General features: G+C 39.1%; 1 protein-coding gene across 1 annotated transcript; it reads left to right on the forward strand.

Moving 5' to 3' along the window:
• The first annotated feature begins 10,493 nt into the window (after positions 1-10,493).
• Positions 10,494-17,860, forward strand: CD274 (CD274 molecule). Its single transcript, XM_027881028.1, has 7 exons — positions 10,494-10,555; positions 11,211-11,564; positions 11,986-12,267; positions 13,806-13,916; positions 15,644-15,694; positions 16,661-16,726; positions 17,683-17,860. Exons 1-7 carry the CDS (start codon positions 10,501-10,503, stop codon positions 17,703-17,705), a joined length of 942 nt encoding a protein of 313 aa, XP_027736829.1. The 5' UTR covers positions 10,494-10,500; the 3' UTR covers positions 17,706-17,860.
• Positions 17,861-22,152: the final 4,292 nt, after the last annotated feature.

The following is a 22,152-nucleotide window of genomic DNA, read 5'->3' on the forward strand; positions in this document are numbered from 1 at the left end:
TTCCCACAGAAACACACACACAGGCCCCGGCAGGCTCACGATGCGGGAGTGGTGCATCCAGGTACTAAGTATAAATCAGCAAGGAAAGGAATTAAAAATGCCTTTGGCACGCTTCTTATCTCGCTCTGCCTTTCATCATGTGTCAGAAGGTTTTCATGGCATCATCATCCATAACCAAAGGCTGTTTTTGATATCCAAAGAAATTAAATTTTCATAATTGAAAAAGTGTAAAAATGTTGAGTCAGAAATCATGCTCTGTCAGTTAACTTTAAAAAAAATGATACTAATAAGGGATAGAATTCCCAGAATTCTTTTGGCACTAAAGAGTGTTGAAATAAAGTTTCAAACATGATCCTGTGAAGATACTTGGAACCTTGAACAGCACTTCATAGAGAAATCTGACATCTTCCCTTGCCACAAGAATTAATGTTTTTCCAGAAAAAGTGTCTTCTCGTTCAAGATTCAGATGTAGTGAGTATTACTTTTAAATATTGTATCTCCTGATGTCTAGTTATTTTCTAAATACAAATATTTTTGAAAAATTTCTGGTTTGCGGGGGGAAAAAAAAAAAAAAAAGAGAGAGAGACTGAGAAGACAGCTATCTTCCCATTTTCCCTGTTTTTCATTTTCTTACCAGCACAGCAAAAGTGAGAGAAAAGTAAGGAAAAAGTAATAGTTTTTCTATTGTGGAAAATTTCTAACATTTTTACTTCAAGGCTTACCTTGAAGTAACTTGGACTTGAACTTTTTAAATGATATTTTGAAAATGCCTGTAATTTTTTACAGTATTAAAAAAGAACTTAATTTCTCTGTGGGTCTCTCATGCAGCAGAGTTCCAGAGGAGAAATTTCTTGCCATACTCCCTATCTGCATAAGATGGCAGTACTGCACCAGCAGCCACTGACGATATTTCTTTGCAGAATCACAGAATATGCTGAGTAAGAAGGGACACACAAGGATTACCGAGTTCAACTCCTAGCCCTGCAGCCATTCCCAAAAGTCACACCATGTGCCTGAGAGTATATTCCAAATGCTTCTTGAACTCTGTCAGGCTTGGTGCTGTGACCACTTCCCTGATGAGCCTGTTCCAGTGCTCAACCACCCTCTGGGTGAAGAACTTCTTTCTAATATCCAGCCTAATCCTCCTCTGACATAACTTCAGGCCTTTCCCTTGGGTCCTGTCACTTGTTACCACAGAGAAGAGATCAGTGCCTGCCCCTCCTCTTCCCCTCAGGAGGAAGTTTCAGACTGCAATGAGGTGTCCCCTCAGTCTCCTCTTCTCCAGGCTGAACATACCAAGTGACCTCAGCTGCTCCTCACACAGCTTCCCCTCAAGGTCCTTCACCATCTTCTCTGCCCTCCTTTGGACACTCTCTAAGAGCTTAGTATCTTCCTTATATTGTGGTGCCCAAAACTGGACACAATAGTCAAGGTGAGGCTGCCCCAGTGCAGAGCAGAATGGAACAATAACCTCCCTTGACTGGCTGGTGATGTTTTGCCTGATGCCCCCCAGGAGAGGGTTGGCCCTCCTGGCTGCCAGGGCACTCCTGACTCAGATTCAACTTGCCATCGATGAGGACCCTCAGGTCCCTTTCCCCGACACTGCTCTCCAGCATCTCATTCCACAGTCTGTATGGACATGCAGGGTTGCCCCATTCCAGGTGCAGAATCCAGCACTTTCCCCTGTTAAACTTGATACAGTTCATGATTGCCCAGTTCTCTAATTTGTCGAGGTCTCTCTGCAGGGCCTCCCTGCCTTTGAGGCAGTCAACAGCTCCTCCCACATTTGTGTCATCTTCATTCATCAGACTTGCTTAGTATCCCTTCCAGTCCTGCATCCAAAGTCATTTAAGAAGATGTTGAAGAGCACAGGGCCCAAAATGGAGCTCTGTGGAACCCTACTAGTGACAGGTCACCAGTCTAGTGTTACCCCATTCATTATTACCCTCTGTGTTTGAACTGATGTGTTTATCCAGCTGTGTCCTGGACATTTTGTCCAACATGATATTGTGAGACACATACCAAAAGCTTTACTGAAGTCCAGAAAGATTACATCAACTGCCTTCCCTTGATCAAGGAGGGAGGATATCCTGTCATAAGAGGAAATCAGGTTTGATGAGCAGGACTTTCCTCTCATGAAGCCATGCTGGCTCTGACCAACGACTGCATTGTCGTCCAGGCTTTTCCATACTTCCCAGAACAGCTTTATCAGTCACTGAAGTGAGACTGACAGACTTGTAACTTCCAGGGTCCTTCTTCTTGCCCTTCATGAAAATCTGGACAATGTTAACAGTTTCCAGTCAGCTGGGACCTCTCCGGATTCCCATGACCACTAAAAAATCATCAAGAGAGGTTTTGCAATTATATCAACCAGACCTTTGAGGATTCTGGGATGAATCAGGCCCCACAGATTTATAAGGATCCCGCTGGAGCAGCAGATCCCACACAGTTTCAGGGTTGACTGGGAGTTGATCGTTCTCACAGTCATGGTCCTCCAGCTCAGGGCAATGAGATCCCTTGGTCCATCATCCTTGTTGAAGATTGAGGCAAAAAGAGTGTTAAACACCTCTCTCTTATCTCTGTCCCTGTTTGTGAGGTGACTATCTTCATCCTGTAATGGGCCAATGATATTTCTATGATGCCTATTGCCATTAATATATTTGAAAAAACTCTTTTTATTGTCCCACACATTTACAATTAGACTTCATCAGAGAAAACTGTGATTTATGGGCCTCTCACTGATAAATCTGTGAGAATTAAATTTTCCTTCAAAGCACGTTACTAAAGCTACCCTCCACCTCTACACCCTGGGTCCCTTGCAGCCAAGAAAACCATTTGGGTCTGTCCAAGTTTCTTGAGCAGAAGGGTGTCTCAGAGTGCAGTAGACCTCTGTATTGAAGCTCTGGTAGATCTCTGTACTGCAGAGGTCTGGTTTCAGTGGAAGGGTTAATATAATGAGGTCACTTGGTCTGTTCAGCCTGGAGGAGACTGAGGGAAGACCTCGTGGCCATCTACAACTTCCTTGTGAGAGGAAGAGAAGAGGCAGGCACTGATCTCTTCTCTGTGGTGACCAGTGACAGGACCCAAGGAAACAGGCTGAAGTTGTGTCAGGGGAGGTTTAGGTTGGATATTAGTAAAATGTTCTTTCCCCAGAGGGTGGTTGGGCATGGGAACAGGCTCATCAGGGAAGTGTTCACAGTGCCAAGCCTGGCAGAGTTTGAGAAGCATTTGGATATGATTCCTGAGGATAGCTGTAGTGCTAGGAGTTGGACTTGATGATCCTTTTGGGTCGCTTCCAACTTGGCATATTCTGTGATTCTGTGATGATGTGGCTGATTTCTCGAGAAATGGGACTAGTTTCTTGAGAAAGGATTAAGGATTTAAGAAGCAGCATAGGAGAATGGAGAGTAGTTTCAACAGGGCATAAGAAACTACTGTGGTTTAGGCACATAGAGGGGAGACAGGTTTGAGCCACGCCAAACTACAGACACTGGGGAGGAGCCCGTTTGCAACAGGGGCTGGAGGTCTTGTCTCTCCTTGCTGAAACCCACTTGCTGCTCCAGACATGAGCTGAGTTATTGGTTTCACTTATGTTTTCAATACTCATGGCACCACACTGGGGAACATTGCCTGTCCTATTCGGGTTCCAAGTCAGTCAGGTCATGATATGGAGATAACAGAAAAAAATCAGACAACATCAGATATTGCTGTGCACATGGTGCTGTTAAATTGCTGGCGTTTCTGAAGGCAAGCAGTATTTTATTACTTCAGAAAGCTGTAGGTAGTGCTGCCATTACCGAAGACCCATGTGCAGTCATAAAGACATTTTGCACTAGTGCCAAGCTGGCAGCCATTAGCCAGGTAGTCGTGTCTCCCTTGTTCTTGTCATCTTTTAAAAAATACTTAAATTATAAGATGTATTTTCTCCACAGAAAGTTGGTCCAAAAATAATTAGGTATTGGAAATTTTGGATGTGGCACTTAAGCAAATCAGTTGAGTAAACTAAAAATGGAAATAATTATAATTTGTGCTAATGCAGGTGTTTATTGGATAAGTTAAATGTGATTTTTACATTTTGAGAAAGAAAAAGGAAGACAGAATAAGAACCAGAAGAAATGTTTGAAAGAAAGCAAGCATTCTTCCTCTTATCTTTGTATGTAGTACACTTGGATGCATCAGTTTGAATTTTACCATAATGATTTAGGTATAAACCAATTCATTATCCACTTCAGTTTCATAATCCATATTAAGAAGAAAGCATATCATGCTAGAGACAGCCTGTAGAATTAGAATACGAAAAACAGGTTACATCTCTATCAGTTTGACTGATTGATTCCACTGAACTGAAAACATTATCTACAAAATTAAATTCCAAAATCTCACAATCAAAATAGTTAAGTAGTTTGAAAGAAATGAAGATCAGTGCTCTAAACTCATAGTATTTAGCAAGCCAATTTCCTTGTTTTACCATAGCATATTCACTGGAGAATGCTAGAAGTTCTATGGACTGTAAACACAAATGACTGTAAGCAATTTTTAACTCCATGATAATTATTTTTTAACATGTGAAGATAACTTTTATTTTAGGAATAAGTGTTCAGCAAAACAAACCAGATTTAATACTTTATATTAATTAAAAAAAAAAAAAAGGGTGATTGCTTCCTTGAAGATTTTTATGGTTTGTTTTACTATTTGACTTCTGAAAATAGGAAATGTGTGAATATATTTAGACAACTTTGAAAATCCGAGCACCTACATAGAGAAGAGAAGGCTTAGAGGTGACCTCATCACTTTCTTCAACTACCTGAAGGGAGGTTATAGCCAGGTGGGGGTTGGTCTCTTCTCCCAGGCAACCAACAATAGGACAAGGAGACATGGGCTCAAACTCTGCCAGGGGAGGTTTAGGTTAGATGTTAGGAAGAAATTCTTTACAGAGAGGGTAATCAGGCATTGGAACAGCCTACCCAGAGAGGTGGTGGATTCACCATCCCTGGAGGTTTTTAAAAAGAGATTGGATGTGACCCTTAGTGCCATGATATAGTAACTGGAGTTGGATCAGGGGTTGGACTCGATGATCTTGGAGGTCTTTTCCAACCCAATCTATTCTATGATTCTATGATTCTATGATTCTATGATTCTATGATTCTATGATAGGACAAAGTTAAACCTTTAGCTTTGACACAGCATTTTTTGTTTGCTACAGGATAAGTCCCCATGTTATCTAATCTTCTTAACTAAAGCATTTATCATAAACTAGAAGCTTCCTCTTCATTCCGGGAATGTTTTTGTGGTAATTTTTTGTTATTACTGGAAAGAGACTTCTCATCTGTTTTGTGACTGTTTCGTCTGGTTTTGTGACTTTTGTAACTTTATGTATTATAACTAACTTTATAAGTAAATTTGCCATTTATAAATGTCATGTTTATTGCTCAACAATTTGAAGCTTATTAAAATATGAACTTCCTCTGAGTCCTTTATTTGGGTTCCCACCTGCCTTGAGGCCTCCATGCTTCTCTGCACTTGTGGAGATGGGTCTCTGTTGTGCTGATATCCCCTGTGAAGGCCTTGAAGCAGCTGGGACAACAGGACCCCATTGTCTCTCTGGGGGAGTGTGTTTGGGGGGTGGCTCAGAGGAGCTTGTACTGCATAACCTAACATTCCACATCCTTCTCTCTGAGGGGCTCATATTACATGATTTGGAAGATTTGAACCCAATCAAACCTATCTTTGTCAAACACCTTGACAGCATTGTCTATATCAACAAAAAACCCTGATGGTTTCAAGGTAGGGATTCCAGTGGCTTCTCAACCACCAGTTCACTTATGGCCCATAAAACCATTAATTACATATTGCAGGTGGCAGTACCTCATACTTAGGGCATAGAGACCAGGGGAGTTTGGATGTCCTTCCTGATACTTAACACATGGAAATGCAAGGGTTCAGATGTCCTTACCCTCCTTCAGTACACATATCTGCCACCTGCACGCTGCCATGGGTTACAAATTTGTATTTGCTTTATATTCCACCCTGTAAATATACTCATAAGTAAACTTCTCACAATGGCTCCTTGGTTCTCTGGTAATGTCCTGAGTAATATTCTTATTTTAGGGTTGCTTTCTTAAAGTTATGATAGAGATCTTATTAGGCTTATAACATAAGAAGTATTACCTCAGAAAAGAAACCCTATACCACACCATATTCCCATATTGTATTATCAGGTTATTAAACTGGACTTTTATCCCCCAGCAGGATCTTTAAGTGGAATGGAACAGAATTATTTAAATAAAGTTGAATTGCTTCTTTGTCTCTGGAGAAGCAGGATGTAGCTCCTGCACTCCGGGATGCTGTGTCATCAGCCACATTCCCAGTCCTTTGACACATCCGCCACCTAAGTAGCAAGTCATCTTTCTGGGAAATGAAGAATATGATTTCATCGTGTTAAAAAGAAAGAAAGAAAAAACAAAAGCACGCGCCAAATGCCTGACCGATGACCCGTGCTGTTCGCTCCCAGAACGTCTCCTTCCGATAAGTGAAGGGAACAAGCCAGGAGGCGGCGTAGGTGCCGCTTTTGGTTTCGTTTTCTTCAGCGCACGTCTCTCAGGAATGGACAAATGGCCCTCACTCTGTGTCCAGCCCCGGCTGAAGCGAGGTTCAGGAGCTGGGCACCGGGACTTTCCGGGCAGCTTTCCGCGAAGGGGCCGCATCCGGGAGGAGTTCCCGGCGCTGCCACCGCCGGCGAACCCGCAGCGGGGGCGGGCAGGGAAGAGCCGGCTCGGGGCCTGGGTGTGACACACGCAGTCCAGCTGGAGGCCGGGCCGAGGGAGCCGCCACACAGGAGGAGCCGCCAGGCAGGGAGGACTCTTCAGGCAGCGAGGAGCCGGCCCGCAGCTCGGGGGAACGCGGGGCTGTCGGCAGTGGGAGCTCCATCCCGCTGCTGCACGGAGCTGATTCCCCAGGGAGGCGTGCAAGGCCGCCGGATCCTTTCTCCGCACGTTCTCCATGAGAGCATTTGCTTTGCTTGAGGATGCTCAGTGACAGGCAGGACTGGGATAGCTGTCGGGGTAACTTGTTGCAAAACAGGTAAAAACAAACAAACAAACAGTCCCAAACAAACTTCAGCAACCGCAGAACAGAACGGTGCTGTAAAATGTGTTTGTGTGCATGTAGGTGTATGTGTGTATGTATATGATGAGATTGCGTGTGTATGAAGCAAAATTAAACAAACAAACAAAACCCAAACAAAAACCCCATCTGTCCTGGTCTTTTATTTGCTACTAAACACTTAAATGGAAAAAGCAACCCTCAAGGTAAGCAAAGAAAAAGTAATCCCCGACACTGAAAGGTAGCTACATTAGGAGCTTCTGTTGTCTCAGTCTTTTACAAATGTGTTTCAATGTCTCTTTGTTGCATGCTTTTTTTCTGAGACAATATCATTAAACCTATTTTTAAGCCCAAAGTCAAAAAATCAGTGGAAATTAATATTCATCAGTCTCACCTATTGCGAAAATCCACCCCCTCAACCTCCTGAGGGTAGTTTCAGGTTGTGAGAACCTAAGTGTTACACTGAGCTATTTTATATACCACTGTTTCCATGTTCATCTAACACATCAAGTAAAAAGGTTAACTCTAACCAGTTTATTACGTATTTTTGCTTCTATGACAGATACTGTGAGTGGGCTGTCAAGTGGAAAGAAGAAAACACTTTTAAGTAGTCATTTAACTCTTCTGAGAACCTCGGCCCTTTTTTGAGATATGCAAGGACAATCTAAGTGAGTGAGCTTACACTGAAGCATAAGTTTGAAGTTGTATTTTGTGCACCTGGTTCTCCCACTGCGGTCCACAAGTTAATGTGAGTACCTCCTTTGGCTTCTAATATCTGGGATTTTTTCTTTATTCTCAAAAGACTTCTAGAATCAAGAAAATGGAAAAGACTGTGCTCCCTGCTTTTTGTGAAGCTGGTGCATAGGCTTTCACTACACAGTAGCAAGGCAAGAGGCCTTCACTGTGCTCAAATCCTGGGGAGAGAGTATCTGTCCTTACCAGAGGAGAGTAAGCAAATGTTCTTCCCAATATTCCTGTTATTCCTATATTATTCTTATTGCTATGACCTTTAAAGACATAAGTAAGTTGTGTAGAAATGTCTAGTCATTGTTAGCTGCTGTTTGCTACTGCTTGAGATTACTACTGTATTTTAGGTACTAATTTTCCCAACATTACTGTCTCTGGTTACAGTGAATCACTGTTAGCAGTATAAAATTTTACCTAGTGGGGAATTTTCCAATAATGGGGAAGTTTCTTTAAGAAGTAGGTGGAGTTACATCAATATTTAAGTTCTCTCACATGAAGTCTTTGGACTAGTAGTTCTGTTTTTTCCTGTCATCTTCATTTGATTGTGAGGGAAACATGCAGTAGCAATACTGAGGAACATTTTTCACAGTGAATACATTTTGCTTTTATCAAACTATTTGCCATAATTGTCAGAAGTTCCAGGAGGAGAGAAGGGGCATTGTGGTAGGTTCTGTAAGAAAAATAGCAAGCGGATAGATTTGGTAAAGAGCTTTGATTGGCATCAAGGTTTCAAACGGCTTCAACCCATCCAGTCAGAGGATCCTTGTGCCTCAGCATGAAACAGGAGAAGGTTCTGTAATGGTTATTGCAGTGGATTTTTTTTCATGTGCATTTGGATTTTACCTGGACCTACTTTTTTTCTCTCTGAAAGTGAAAGATTGAGTACAGCAGCAGACTTTCTCGGTCTTGAGGAAATTTGTAAGTAATAGTCATACTTCTTTTTTGTCTTGTAAGGCTTATTTTCCTCTGCAATGAAAGAAAGCACAATAATTAAATTTCAGCAATTGCAGGACATAAACATGGGTCTTAACAGCTAACCTGTCATATGTCTTCTAGGAGTTAATCAAAACACCTCTTCTGGAGTTTATGCCAGCATGTAGATTTCCTGATAAAAAGGTGGATTTAGGTTGCATGCATGGATATGGGTATTGTGAGTATAGTGCCCATGATATTTGTTCCGAACAGTCTGCTGTTTTGAGTAGTGTGCTTTGTTCTTTGCAGTCTACAGCCTCTACTTAAAAAAAAAAGAAAAAAAAAAAGTAGAAAGTATTTTGGGTCTGAGTGTGCTACAGCTCTAGTCATTCCAACATGGGGAGTGCACACCAATACCCAGTACCAGTGACTTGCTCTTCTGCAGGCTTGTCTCCACAGTAAGTGTGATCATGGGACACCTGTTAGATCAGTATGCTTCTATCTTGTGTGAGAAGCTTTACTTTGGAGCTTAGTTGGTGGTCTGGAGTGCTTGTTACTCAAGCGGTGGCATCATGATAGAGGAATCCCTGTGTGAACACATCACCAGAAACTCTTGGGAACCCATAGAATTAGGGAGCAATTTGCTAGTGCTTTCAAGCACTAATTCCTAGATTATGGTTTAGGAATTAATTTGGTACCTAATCACACTAAAAAGCCTAAGATTTATTGATAAGTTGGATCTTTCACCCTGAGAATCTTTGTCTTTTTCCTTTATTACATGCTTTAGTAATTGCTCATGTCTGCCTAACAATGTATTAGATCGAATCCCTTTCTTAGCTCCTTATGTTTTGCTTTCTGTAAGCTAGCTATTGGCATCAGAGAGCAGCAATGAGAGGAAAAGAAGTAGCTTGAATCAAATTCTTATGAGGAGTCCAATTCCTTTAAGCCATGACACTGTAAAGGCACAGGTGTCTTATGATTCAGGACAATAATGTCACTTTATTATCATCTTAAAGTTAACAATCAGAGAAAGAAGATCAACTATCTTATCAAATATGGTTATGGCTGAGTCGTGGTCCAGATAGAATTCATGGGTTAGGAAATGTGATGGTCATTGCAATTGTCTAATTCCTATGCAAATTCTGAAACTACCACTAGAAAACAGTTGAAGCCAATCTTTCCTTATTTTTGTAACTGTTTGGATATCCAAAATTAGGACTTTATTTAGATAAAATCCTACAGTTTTCTATTCATGAAAGATTTCCATTAAAGTGAGTTTGAATTTTTCTTGGCAGTAATTTGAAAAGTTATGGCAGTGGTGGATACTAGTGTTGTTCTGATTTAAAATATACACTTACCAAAATCAGTGGGTTTGCGAAGGTTAGGTGTATGAATTGACGTTAATAAACACTTTATAATGTTAAAGTGTTGTATAGGAGTATAAAACCTATGTTTAACTGATAAAGCATTTATTTTGACATATTGAAGGAGAGATGTTTAAAGCAAATAAATAAGTTGGTTTTCCCATGGCTTTTGGACTCATGCAGGAAGCTTTCTGCCTTTTTTATCTACTGGGTGCAATTTTGTCCTGTTTTCAACTACAGTGGAATTCAATGCCTTCTGCCCAGTTCCCTGTGTGGACTGACTATAAAGTGTATTTTACAGTTCAAATTAGAAAATTAGTAGGTATTTATGTTTGTCCATGTCTATTATTTTTTCATTTTAGATTCCATCTACATCATGGAATGGCCTTTGCTTTTGTATATATTTTTATTCTACTGGAATGTCCTTAATGGTAAGAAGCCAAGTTGTAGGACTGTTTGGGTATGTTTTCTTTCCATTTATAAGCACAGAAATGCTAATTCCTCAGTGTTCCTTCAGGTGCTAGCTTTCTTCCTTCTTCTTTGGCTTTTCTTCCTTAATGTTTTAAATAAAAAGATCTCAGCATGCTTTTACATTAAACTAGATATATGCATTTTCATATGGGGCCAGGTTGAAATCTATGTCAGTGATCCAGCATAGACACCATTTTGGACAAGGCACCTTTTGCATTACACAGAAGGTTTCACTGGCACCATAAAACCTAGGAACTGTTCCATATTCTTTAGCACTGTGTGTAGAATCAAAAACATTTCTCTATAACATTCCTAGGCACTAACAGTTGCCTGTTACAATGGCACTCTTCTGAAAGCAACACCTGAGGGACTCTACACACACAGTCAACTATTTTTAGTAAAGCATCACACTATGTGTGTGCACAAAGGTGTCTGGAGGTATAAGTAGCCCAATTTGTCCCAGACTTATACAAGTGCATGCCAAAGTGTTCAGCTTTTCAGAACAGAGCAGATAACTTTGGTCCTTAAAATTTCCCATGGATATGGTAAGACATGACTTCAAAGATTAGGCTTATTACTGGAAAATTAAGTTTTCTTCCAAATTTTATTTTTCAGCTTTATTCACTGTTGAAGCTCCTCAGTCACTCTACACTGTAGAATATGGGAACAATGTGACCATGGAATGCACATTTCCAGTGAATGGGAAATTAAAGTTCAGAGAGTTAAGTGTCAGCTGGGAAAAGAAAGATGAGTTAAAGAAGCTGGTTTATGTACTTCTCAAAGGAGAGGAAGACTTCAAAAGTCAGCACAATGACTTTAAGGGAAGAATAAAATTGCTGAAAGAGAATCTGAACTTGGGACAGTCTCTCCTTCAGATCACTGATGTGAAGCTCAGAGATGCAGGCATTTACCACTGTGTTATTGGCTATAGGGGAGCTGACTACAAGACAATCCACTTGAAAGTTAAGGGTGAGTGTGCCACTACCAGAGAGGTTCAGTACTGTCTAATTCTGCTAAAAGATTTCAGAGGAGACCCTGAAGTAGGACACATCTGGATTAGTAGTTAAATAAACCTCTCCAGAGACAGGAGCTGCCTAATAGGGCTTGTGCAGCTGTATAAATGAGTGTTTCTGTTTAGGTTGTATCCACATTCTGTCCTTTATTTCCCCAGTGAGGAATGGTGTTGCAAAATCTATTAGACAGTACAAAGACCATAAAGCTAGTGCACAGACACTGTAGTGATATTTACTTTTTCTGTCAAGGATATTATTTGACAAAGTCAAGCTGAAACTTGACCCTGGATGTTGGGGATAAAGAAAAGGGGTGTTGCATTTAATATATGCTGTTCTTCTAGCTTCCTACCAATAATCATTTTCTTCCATCTGTTTAGCTCCTTACAGAACTATAACCCAAAGAGTGGTGAGCACAGGACACAACGAATGGAAGTTGACATGTCAGTCTGAAGGATACCCAGAAGCTGAAGTGATATGGCAAAATGGAGACCATGAAGATCTGACTGATAAGGCAAACACAAGTTATGAAACTGGAAGGGATCAGTTGTATCGTGTGACAAGTACCCTCACAATCAAAAGTAGAATTGATGGGATATTTTACTGTATATTCTGGAATAAAGAGCTGCAAGAAAATACATCTGCCATTTTACACATAGCAGGTAACATTTCTAAATTTCATTTATAGTAATACACTTCAAGGTGCTATGCAATTTTGTCCCAGTTGAATCAGCCATGATTTGTTTCTCTATGCTAATTTTGAAAAGTCTAAAAAGAAATACCTGTGTTGTTTTGTTATTAATTTACACTTCCATCGTACTGACATGTTCATAATGAATGTAGGGTCAGAATTCAAGGGCAGGAATTTTGCATGACCTGCAGTTATACGAAAATCAAGTCTAAATTTTAAAAAAGCTCCCTTATTTGAAAGACGTTTAGCTCAGAGACTGAAAATAAAACTCTCTCATATAAATTAAATGCATCTTCCAAGAATATTCTATTTTGCTGATGATTACTGTCAAATAAATTAGAAAAATATGGTCTTTGCTTGCCATTACAGCCTTTGCCTTGAGCATATTTAAATTTAACTAATTGTACACAGGTTCTTTTTCCTCATAAAGTCTAGATTGAAGGAAAATGCATGAATGAACAAGACCAATACAGATTCTCATTAGACCTTTTACTGGGCTGCACCCCTACTGCTTTTGCTTTTGATTATTCTTTTCTGCCTTGTAGCCTGATATACTTTCAACAAACTTGGAGATTCAAACAACAATACTTCTGTTTATCAGACTGTTACTTGGTCAGGTTGTTTCCACGGTCCTGTTCATCACCTAGTTCTAAAAACGCCTGTGCTGGCACGCTTTTTGGGCCTGACAAGGTTTGACAACAGGCAGGTGAGAGTGAGAAAGCTAAGTCATCCTTTCAGTGGGCAAGTTTGTTTTTAACAAAAAAAGCCTCTGGGATTCAAGGAGACCACTTATCCTTTGCATTCAGAGCTTTACCGGATGAAAGGGACTTTCTGTTCTCTTTCTCAATTAGCTTTTTCCTTTAGTCCTGATGGGAAACTAAACTAGATATAACACATCCTTGGTGACATGCAGGATGTGTGATGAGAATCAAAGGCACTACCACATGGAATGCAGGGAACAAAGACAAATATTAACATCACTCTCTACAGCTACCTGAAAGGAGGTTGTAGCCAGGTGGGGGTCGGTCTCTTCTCCCAGGCAATCAGCAATAGGACAAGAGGGCACAGGCTTAAGCTCTGCCAGGGGAGTTTTAGGTTGGATATTAGAAAGAAGTTCTTTACAGAGAGAGTGATCAGGCGTTGGAATGGCCTGCCCAGAGAGGTGGTGGATTCACTGTCCCTGGAGGTTTTTAAGATGAGGCTGGATGTGGCACTGAGTGCCATGATCAAGTAATCACAGTGGGGTTGGATCAAGGGTTGAACTTGATGATCTCGGAGGTCTCTTCCAACCCAGTTAATTAACCCATCATAATGTTTCATCCTTTTTTCTCCTTTATTTGAACAAAGTATGGTTAAGTGCATCATGAGCACCTGACCATAGACACGATCTGTAATGCTCTTATCATATCTGAACTGCTTGTAGCAAAATTAATGTGGTGAAAATGAAAGAAAAAGAGAGGAGCTCATGCAATTATGTAATGTCATACTCCCCACTTCTTTTTCTTGAAGATTCAGCTGATGGCAATCTGTGGACTGAGAACAGACGCTTTGTTGGAGCAACTCTCATTGTTACTGCTTTTGTTGGATCAGGGCTTCTATTTATGCTCTGCATAAGAAAAGGTATTCAAGTTATTTATTTTAGAACATCTCAGTTATTATTAATCTGTTCTGTTAATTCATCCTCACTGAGGTGGAATGAGAGAATAAAAGTCTGCCTTAGATCTTTTGTCCAGAAATAACTTAATTTTTTAGCACATAAACTATTTATTTTTTTTTTATTGGACTTAGTTAAATATTAGCAAGTTAACAGAGTGGAACAGGTTATCAGTCCTTCACAAACCACGTGCCCTTGCATGTCTGTTAATTTTTGTTATAGATAACAATGTAGAGCAGTAAGTTTAGTGTATAATCTATTTAAACTTCAAAGTGCAGTTTATTCACCTACTGAAAATGGAAGTTTCCTATTTAGTGTCCTTCCTTTTGACTGGGGACCAGAATACTATCAGCAGGCAGGGTACTGGAGGTTTTTTAGGTTTTTTTTCCCCTGCATTTTCTGAAAAATTTCACTGAACTCTGACTGTTTTTTAAAGTGATCCAATTGTTATGAATTCTACATATATATTTATTCTGGTCAAAATACTGTAAAAACTGCGGACTGCATAGGAAGCTATATGTCAAAGGTGTTAAGTATGAAGGATTTTTTTCACAAAAGGGAATATTCCATCTCGGGCTTCATATCACTTGATTAATTCCCTTGCTAGGTTTTCAGTTTCTTCAGTTCACTTCACTACCTTGAATAGGACATTTTCAGCATCACAGTATGTTGAAAAATTAAAGCCTTGGCAATAATTTAGTTTTCCTTCTTAGATAACCAAAGAAAAAACTTGTATAAATCTGTTTTAGGGTATCTGAGTATGAAAAGAATATGGTTAGCCCCCAGAATAAAGAAAATAAATGTTTGAAACTTGTTGCTTAACCTGAAAAAAGTACTGTTACTTTTTTCTTTTTTTTTGGTGGGGATGCTATGGAAACATGTCATGGGAGAAGTGTTCATAAGTTTAATAGGCTTGCAGGTGATGCTAACAGACTGCAGAAGGCCTGTAGATAACCCTGCCTGTATAAGAATATACTTGTCATAAGAACATGATATGAATAGGAGCAGAACATGAAAGAGGAAGAAGGGACAGCAAAATCCTTGACTTCTCAAAAGGTTCCCGCTGGGGATTTCAGTGAAGGTCAGAAGTTTTCCATGCTGCCTGACTAATATTTATTATTGGCTCTATATGCGATACATGTCAGGATGTATATGATTGTCATGATTATGTTACATGTGTATATGTAGATTTAATGCGTGTGTGTGTGTGTGTGTGCATGTGATAAACTACAAGTTGATTCAGAAACTAAAGCAGTACCAGCAGGTTTTTGTTTTAAAATCCAAGCTGTCCCAGATGACCAGATAATTGATTCTTTCAGAACAGAAATGGAATATGGGCTTTTTTCCCCCAAAAAAGCTCTGAGAAGGTGATCCTCTTTTTGTTCCTTGTTGTCTGATATGTTCAAATTATGGGTGAAAATACACAGCGGAAAACCCTTTGAACAAGTATTTTCCAGTGATGTAAGTGTATAGATTGAATGGAGTTCTGACTTAGGAAGAAGGAAAGGAAGTTGGAAAGGAAATGGAGAGACTGGGGCCACTGAAGAATTTATTTCCAAGTCTTTGAAGAAGTTTAGTGTTTTAGGAAACAATGATTACATTAAATGTGCCTCCCCCAACAGTGTGCTTAAGCCCCCTGTTAGATCTAAAGTAAGTGGTTTGTTTTCTTTTTGAATTTTTTCTCTCTTTTCAGCTAGAGCAAATAAGGACAACAGAACACCTGTGTCGAGTTCATCAATAAAAAGTATGTACATATGGCATAAATCTCAGTGTGATTCTTGTGGAAATAATTGCTTGAGAATTTACTTTGTAATGGTGACAACCATATGGGGATTTAAATTCAACTTTGATTTTGCTTTTCTACTGTTTATGTAACAATGATAAATTACAATTGAAGAGAGGCTTTTTATTACTATGTTAGCTTATTGAAAGGAAAATATGAAAGAAAAGCATACTTATTCCAGAAGCAGATGCATTCTTGATATGCATAAGAAAAGGACAGAACGGTATGCTGTGTTTTGGAAAGTCTGCAATAGGATGGGACATGCTCCCTGGAGCTTATACCTCAGGATGGCACCACGTCCTGGTGTGCAAACTCTGTCTGCAATTTGAACCATATTGGCATAGTCTTGTGTTTTCTCCAATATTATAGTGTGCACTGGAGAGTCTCTGTCATAATATTCATGACAGAGGGTTTGGCTCTGTTGAAAGAAACACAAGAATAAGCTTTAGCTTCCCTAACAGTTTCTTTTTCCTCATGTTGGGATACTGGTGCTATTTATGAGTGAAGCTTAGTAACACTAGTAGCACTATGACAGTGAAAAATGAAGGAAAGAGTGAAGAGATTACTGTGGGAGAGAAGAGATTAAAAGGGAGAGAAGAGATTAAAATAATTTTGTTGTCTCTTATGATGGCTACTGGTTGATTTATTTTTAATTTGTTGTATGCTTTTATTTGGAGACCACCTCAGATTAGACTGCTGTGTGAAAATTAGTTCATACTGGCAGTTTGGGTTTTTCCTAAGAAAACCTGTCCTGAGAATACTTGCCCAAATGGACACAGCATTTGGGGTTAATTGGTTCTCCTACTCTGCATTTAAGTCACTTAGTTCCTGGGCAACCTGCAATGGCAGTTTTTAGTAAAGATTTATCACTTTTTGAAAAGTTTAAGCTGTGCTCACTGTTATTTGTTTTATGTTGTTTGCTTAAAGAGCTATCAAAAGATAAGGATACACGTGATGGCAGAGACGCTTCTTTTGAAGACAGAGAGCTGAAATGTAAGTTTAAATGACAAAGGGGAAAAAACAGCAAATTATACGCAGCATAAATCATCCGTGGTCATCAGAGCCTTGCCTCATAGCTGGTTTATTTACCCCCTTGTTTCAAAAGACAGAGCCTTCAAGACAAATTCAACCTCCCATTCTCTGTCTTACGAACTCATCGTCATAACTCATTGTGTACTGTTTGTTACATCAAATAATGAATCTCGTTTTTAAAGTAGAAAAGATATACAAAGGAAAATGTGATGTGGAGTTATAACCAAAATCAGTCTATTTTTCTAGTTCACACTTTTGCTGTAGAAACAGTTGCTCACACACAGTGGGGAAGGAGACAGTAACCCATCAGAGCCACTTGAGCAAGTCTCAAGCTGTGAGATCCTGTCTTGGCAAAACAAGAAAATGTATGACCAAATTTCTGAAATCTCTGAAACATGCTGTGGTATGGAACAGAAGGGTGAAATTATTGAGTTTTTTCTTTCGTGTTCTTGCTGACTTCTAGAGCATTTGCACTAATTACATCCCAAATCCTTCCCTGCTACACTTCACTGCAGTAAACTTACAGATAAGCCTGCTGGTCCTGCAGGTATAAATCTCCAAGTTAAAGAGTCAGGGTATATGCTGACACTGATACTGACAGATAAAGCACTGAATGTGTTTGAAAGAATTTAAAAAGCTTTTAAAAGAAAAGTGAACAATAGCAATTTCACTGTATTTGCTAAAGAGCACTTCCCACCAATGTATTTGAACTATACTTCATTTCCTCCCATGATCATCTTCTTCTCTTCAGTCTTTTATCTAATTTCACTTAGATCTTTAATTTCAACAATGAAGGACATTTTTTTGGTACCTCCAAACTCTAGGAAAGAGGCCCAAACCCATGAATTGTTTTGTAACTTCATCATTCAGTAATTTGATATTTTGATAATTATTTAATATAATTCTTCCTTTTACAGATATGCAAGTTGAGAAGACCTAGATAGAGAAAGCAGGGGAAGTTTTTTTCCTCTGTGGTGAAGATCTGACAGCTCAGATATTCTGTGTTCTATCTATTGAAGGGGATATTAATTTTTTGTTTCTATTGTGTGATGGCAGTCTTCTAATTGTTGTAACTTGGAAAAAATGCAATGAAGTTAAAATAATTATAGCATAAAAAGTCCTTGGATTCAGGCTTCTGTATATGGGACTAAATATTGAGGTATTTATTTAAATATCCAAGTTTCCACCTTACAAGTTTAGGCAAATGTGTCTTTCAAAGAGACACAAAAGAGAAATATGTCTTTCAAAGACACATTTCATTGAAAATGTCTTTAAGGTAAAGCACTTTAGATCTATGACTATCATGAATTTCATAGCTAGTTCTTGATAGGTCATCTTCTAGACTTTTTTTTTTTTTTCCTTCCTCACCTGAGCTCTCAATTACCTGCAGAGATTTTGTTTTCCAGCTTTTAAAGATTTTTTTCAATACTCTGATCCTTATAAAAGATAATGGTACAACAAGACAAGATACCATACATACAGGGCATTTTCTGACTTTCAAATACCAGATACTCACAGCAAAGCCTGAAAAAAATGCTGTAACCCTCTTTGCAACTATAGTTTAGAAATTAAATAATACTGAGCTTTTGATCTCTTTCTCTTAAAATTGTTTTGGTAATTAAAATTCCTTGCGATACAGCTGGCACTAATTGGTTACTGCTCATTACTCTCCTGATTTACAATTTGGGGATAATGTAACTATTTATACATTCAGAAAGAAGAGCTCTTGTTTTGGAGGTCTTTTTCTTCATCTTGGGAATAGAAGAAAGAAAACCTTCTTACTTCTAGGACATGAAATACACGTGATATATGTGATATATGTGATTACCTTAGAAATGCAGGGGAAACATGCTCCTGGATGCCATTTCTTAAGTTATTATTACGCTACATTTTGTTAGATACATAGCTTTTTGGGGAGGATCATACAGAGGTGAAAATTATTTATTACAATGATATTCACAATTATATATTTTTTAATAAAACAAGTTTTGTTTTTCTTGTGTTTTTCCTTGCTCTCCTTGATTTCTTAGTAAGTAGTGTAAGCACTACTTGCACTTTTTCTGGGAAAATAAAGATGTAAGATCTGAGTGTAGAAGAGAGTCTACACCCTGTCATCCCACTAATGGCTCCCACAAAGAAGAGACGATGGAGAACTGGAATCTCATTGGACTTGGCTCTTATTTTTCTGTTAAAAATAAGTTTGTTGTGCAGTCCTCAGCCCAAGGTTTCACTGCTGGCACTATTCAATCTAGCTAATGTAAGGTTGTGTTTAGTATATCTCAGCAAACTGTAGGATATATAGTACAATAGAAAAATGTGTCATGTAACCATAATGGAGTTGATAGATCCCACATAAGTAAAACAATTACTATAAAGTGATTTCCTTAATTCATTGAAGAGCTTGCATATTCTGATACGAATTCTTGCCATTGAACATCCCCTCCTGTTTCCCAGCACACTTTTTGAGGCCATAGTCTGGGTGTCACTGAAGGTGATAGTCAGTCTTTAGTAACCCACAGAGTGCAAAAATGGTTTTGGAAATATCAAGGCCATTTGTGGACAAAGCACTGACTCTCCTCAACATGCAAATGTAGAATCACATCACGACATAAATGATTTCCCTTCCAGACAACTTAACCCCTTAATTTTCTACTTCTTCTTTGAGATTGCAATAGCTGTGTGCATAATAAAGTAGAAGTGAAAAGTCTGATGCTTTTAGTAATTATCAGCCTTTGCAACAAAGTGCTATTAGTGCATGCTTAGTGTCATGGAACTGAATTTTATGTCTTTACCAAAATCCACCAAATAAAAAGACCTGTTGCATTGCTCTTTTCCCAGCAGGAGAAAGGGTAAGTTACTGTTGAAAACACTGTATATCAGATGAGTAAGGTAATGAAATGAGGGGACAAAAATAAAGCTTTAAATTCTGTAGCTAAACCTCACCCTAACAGTGTGTGAATTCCTGAGTGGTTGATAGGAAGTGTGAAATTTTTTTACTTCGCTAGAAAAGCAGGATGTGTGGTGAATAACAGATAAGGTGAAAAGACCTGTCCTCTCTAAATAAGCTGTACTTTATACCTCTCTGAAATATGATCCAGAACTTGTCTAATCTAATTTTAGTAACTTTCCAAATTAAGCTTCTAGGATAAGCCAAGTTCTTTGTCTTCATTTTTATGAATACGGGCAGACATGTTTATCCTCTGATGTCATGAGTGGTTTCAGCTCAATTATTTTCCACTCATGACAGAGGGAAAATACACACCTAAGTGAAAATACAACAAATGTATGTAATGAGAACTAGATAAGAGAAAATCCTTCCTATTGTAACATAAAAATGTAGTTAAGTATATATATGTAGTAGTATTTTTTCATTCAGTTAAAAATGTTTGTCTGCTACTTCATTGTTTTTGCATATCTGGAAAATAAAATCCAGCAGGAAACTAGACCAGGCTTAGCTTCAGTAAGCTGCATTTTCTCCCTAATGGCCAGGCATTATTAGATTTCCAAAAGTGCTCATAAAAGCCTGGTTCATATGCAAAATCTAAAATGGCTTATTGGTATTTGAGTTTAGGGCAGGTGTTTATTTGAAAAATGTAATAATGAACCAGTCTAGTGGCCTGTTTTGTGATGTGGCACTTGATTTAGTAGAATATGAATGCATTTGCTAATAACAATTACATTAAAGAACTAATAATAAGAAAAATAGAAACATTGCTATTGACCTGCAGGGCTTTTCATGGAGCAGAACCAGCAGGATGTGCGTCCCTTTTTCCTTTGGCCAAAAAACTAACCTTAACATCCTTGAAGGACACATACCAATGGTGCATCATTAGAATGGGCTAATCAGCAAAACAGCAGAGATATTAACACTAGAATTCTTACTTTTGCAGATGTTAGCAGTAGGACTTCTAGTTTTACAGAATCTTCCCTCTGATTCCCAGTCTTCCTCTCTATTTCTCTGGTCCTGCAAATATTATCCTGGTCAAGTCTCTGCAGATGCTACTGGGTTCATGATGTGCCTGAGGCAGGTCACTGACTCTTGGGCAATTGCACTGAGCTTTCTCCCTATCCCAAAATGGGAACTCACGAGGAAAACCTGTTGTCTTGCCTCAGAATGAGTAGAAGGCAATGATGGTGACTGTGAAGCAACTTTGGGGTTCCTTTTCTGGCAGGTGGGGAGAGAACAAGGAACTCTTTTGTTTTCCTTCTAGAAGAAGTCACAGTAAATGCAGAGAAACTAGACACTTAGATGCAGGGGAGGCAGAGATTCCTCTATAAACAAGTGAGGAAGTTGTGGAGGGAGTAAGAAAGCAAAGGGCTAATTATAAGAGAAGGAACAAAACAAAGCTTCGTTGTGTAGAGAATGTCACATGGTAGGACCCTGGTATTCTGCAACAACATTTACTGGGAAGCACCATGACTTGAGCTGGGACATCTGTCTTCTACAGTGGCTCTGGCACAGCTTTTAATATCTCAGAATGCTCAAGGGGTCTGCATGACCTGCAAATCTTTTTCTGCTTTATTTCTTCATTTTTATTATTAATAAATACTTTTAAGAAAGTTATTAATTGAAAGGTGTGTTTGCATAAATACTTCTCCCTGAATAGGCTATTTGTCTTGTAGAAGTCCACAAAACAGACAAGGCCTTTGAGAACTGGCAGAAGGTGGAGGGTGAAGATGGAGTTAAGAGAAACAGTTGGCAGGCAAATATCAGCCAGGAAGAAGAGCCTTAGGAAGATTCAATTCCGCCACTCTCACATACTTATAAAAAGAGCAGATCTCACTATTCTGCCATCTTTTCCCTTTTGCTTTTACTGAAACTATTAGGCCATCATAAGGCCTAACTTGATTTTAATTGAAAATCATAGATCAATCTCAACCCTAACATTATGGGCTTTTCTCTCTTCTTCAAGTGTCCAGTCATCCAAATCCTTGACTTCTAACAGCTGCCAAAGAGGTCATTGGAGCTTTTCTGGGAAAAGGTGAGACTACTGAGGAGTTATTGTGACAGGGCTACAAGGTTAAGTGTACTAAGGAAAAAAAGTTGGTTTTGTTGAATTGAATTGCTCTTTGCTAGGCAGCAGTAGACATGATTTCAGAGTCTGGAACTGTGAGGCAGGCAATCATCACACATCATCCCAAACGAAAAAGGATTCACAGGACTAAAGCCACAGTCATTATTTGTGTGGAGATAGAGCACAATTCTCCAAAGTGACAAGGAGCTAACTGGAGACAAAAGAGTATGTGTGTCTGACCTGTGGCACTAATGCTTCAAGAAACCTAGGAAGACTTAGTATCTTCTTTTATGTCTCCCACCCATGATGTCATCACAAGTTGAAAGATAGAGTGATGAAAAATGAACAGATACATCTCTTGATAAAGCCATT

The sequence above is a fragment of the Empidonax traillii genome, unplaced genomic scaffold, assembly GCF_003031625.1.
Source record: "Empidonax traillii isolate 1590-97213 ecotype Southwest subspecies unplaced genomic scaffold, ASM303162v1 scaffold83:size2986645, whole genome shotgun sequence".
In the NCBI taxonomy this organism is placed as follows: domain Eukaryota; kingdom Metazoa; phylum Chordata; class Aves; order Passeriformes; family Tyrannidae; genus Empidonax; species Empidonax traillii.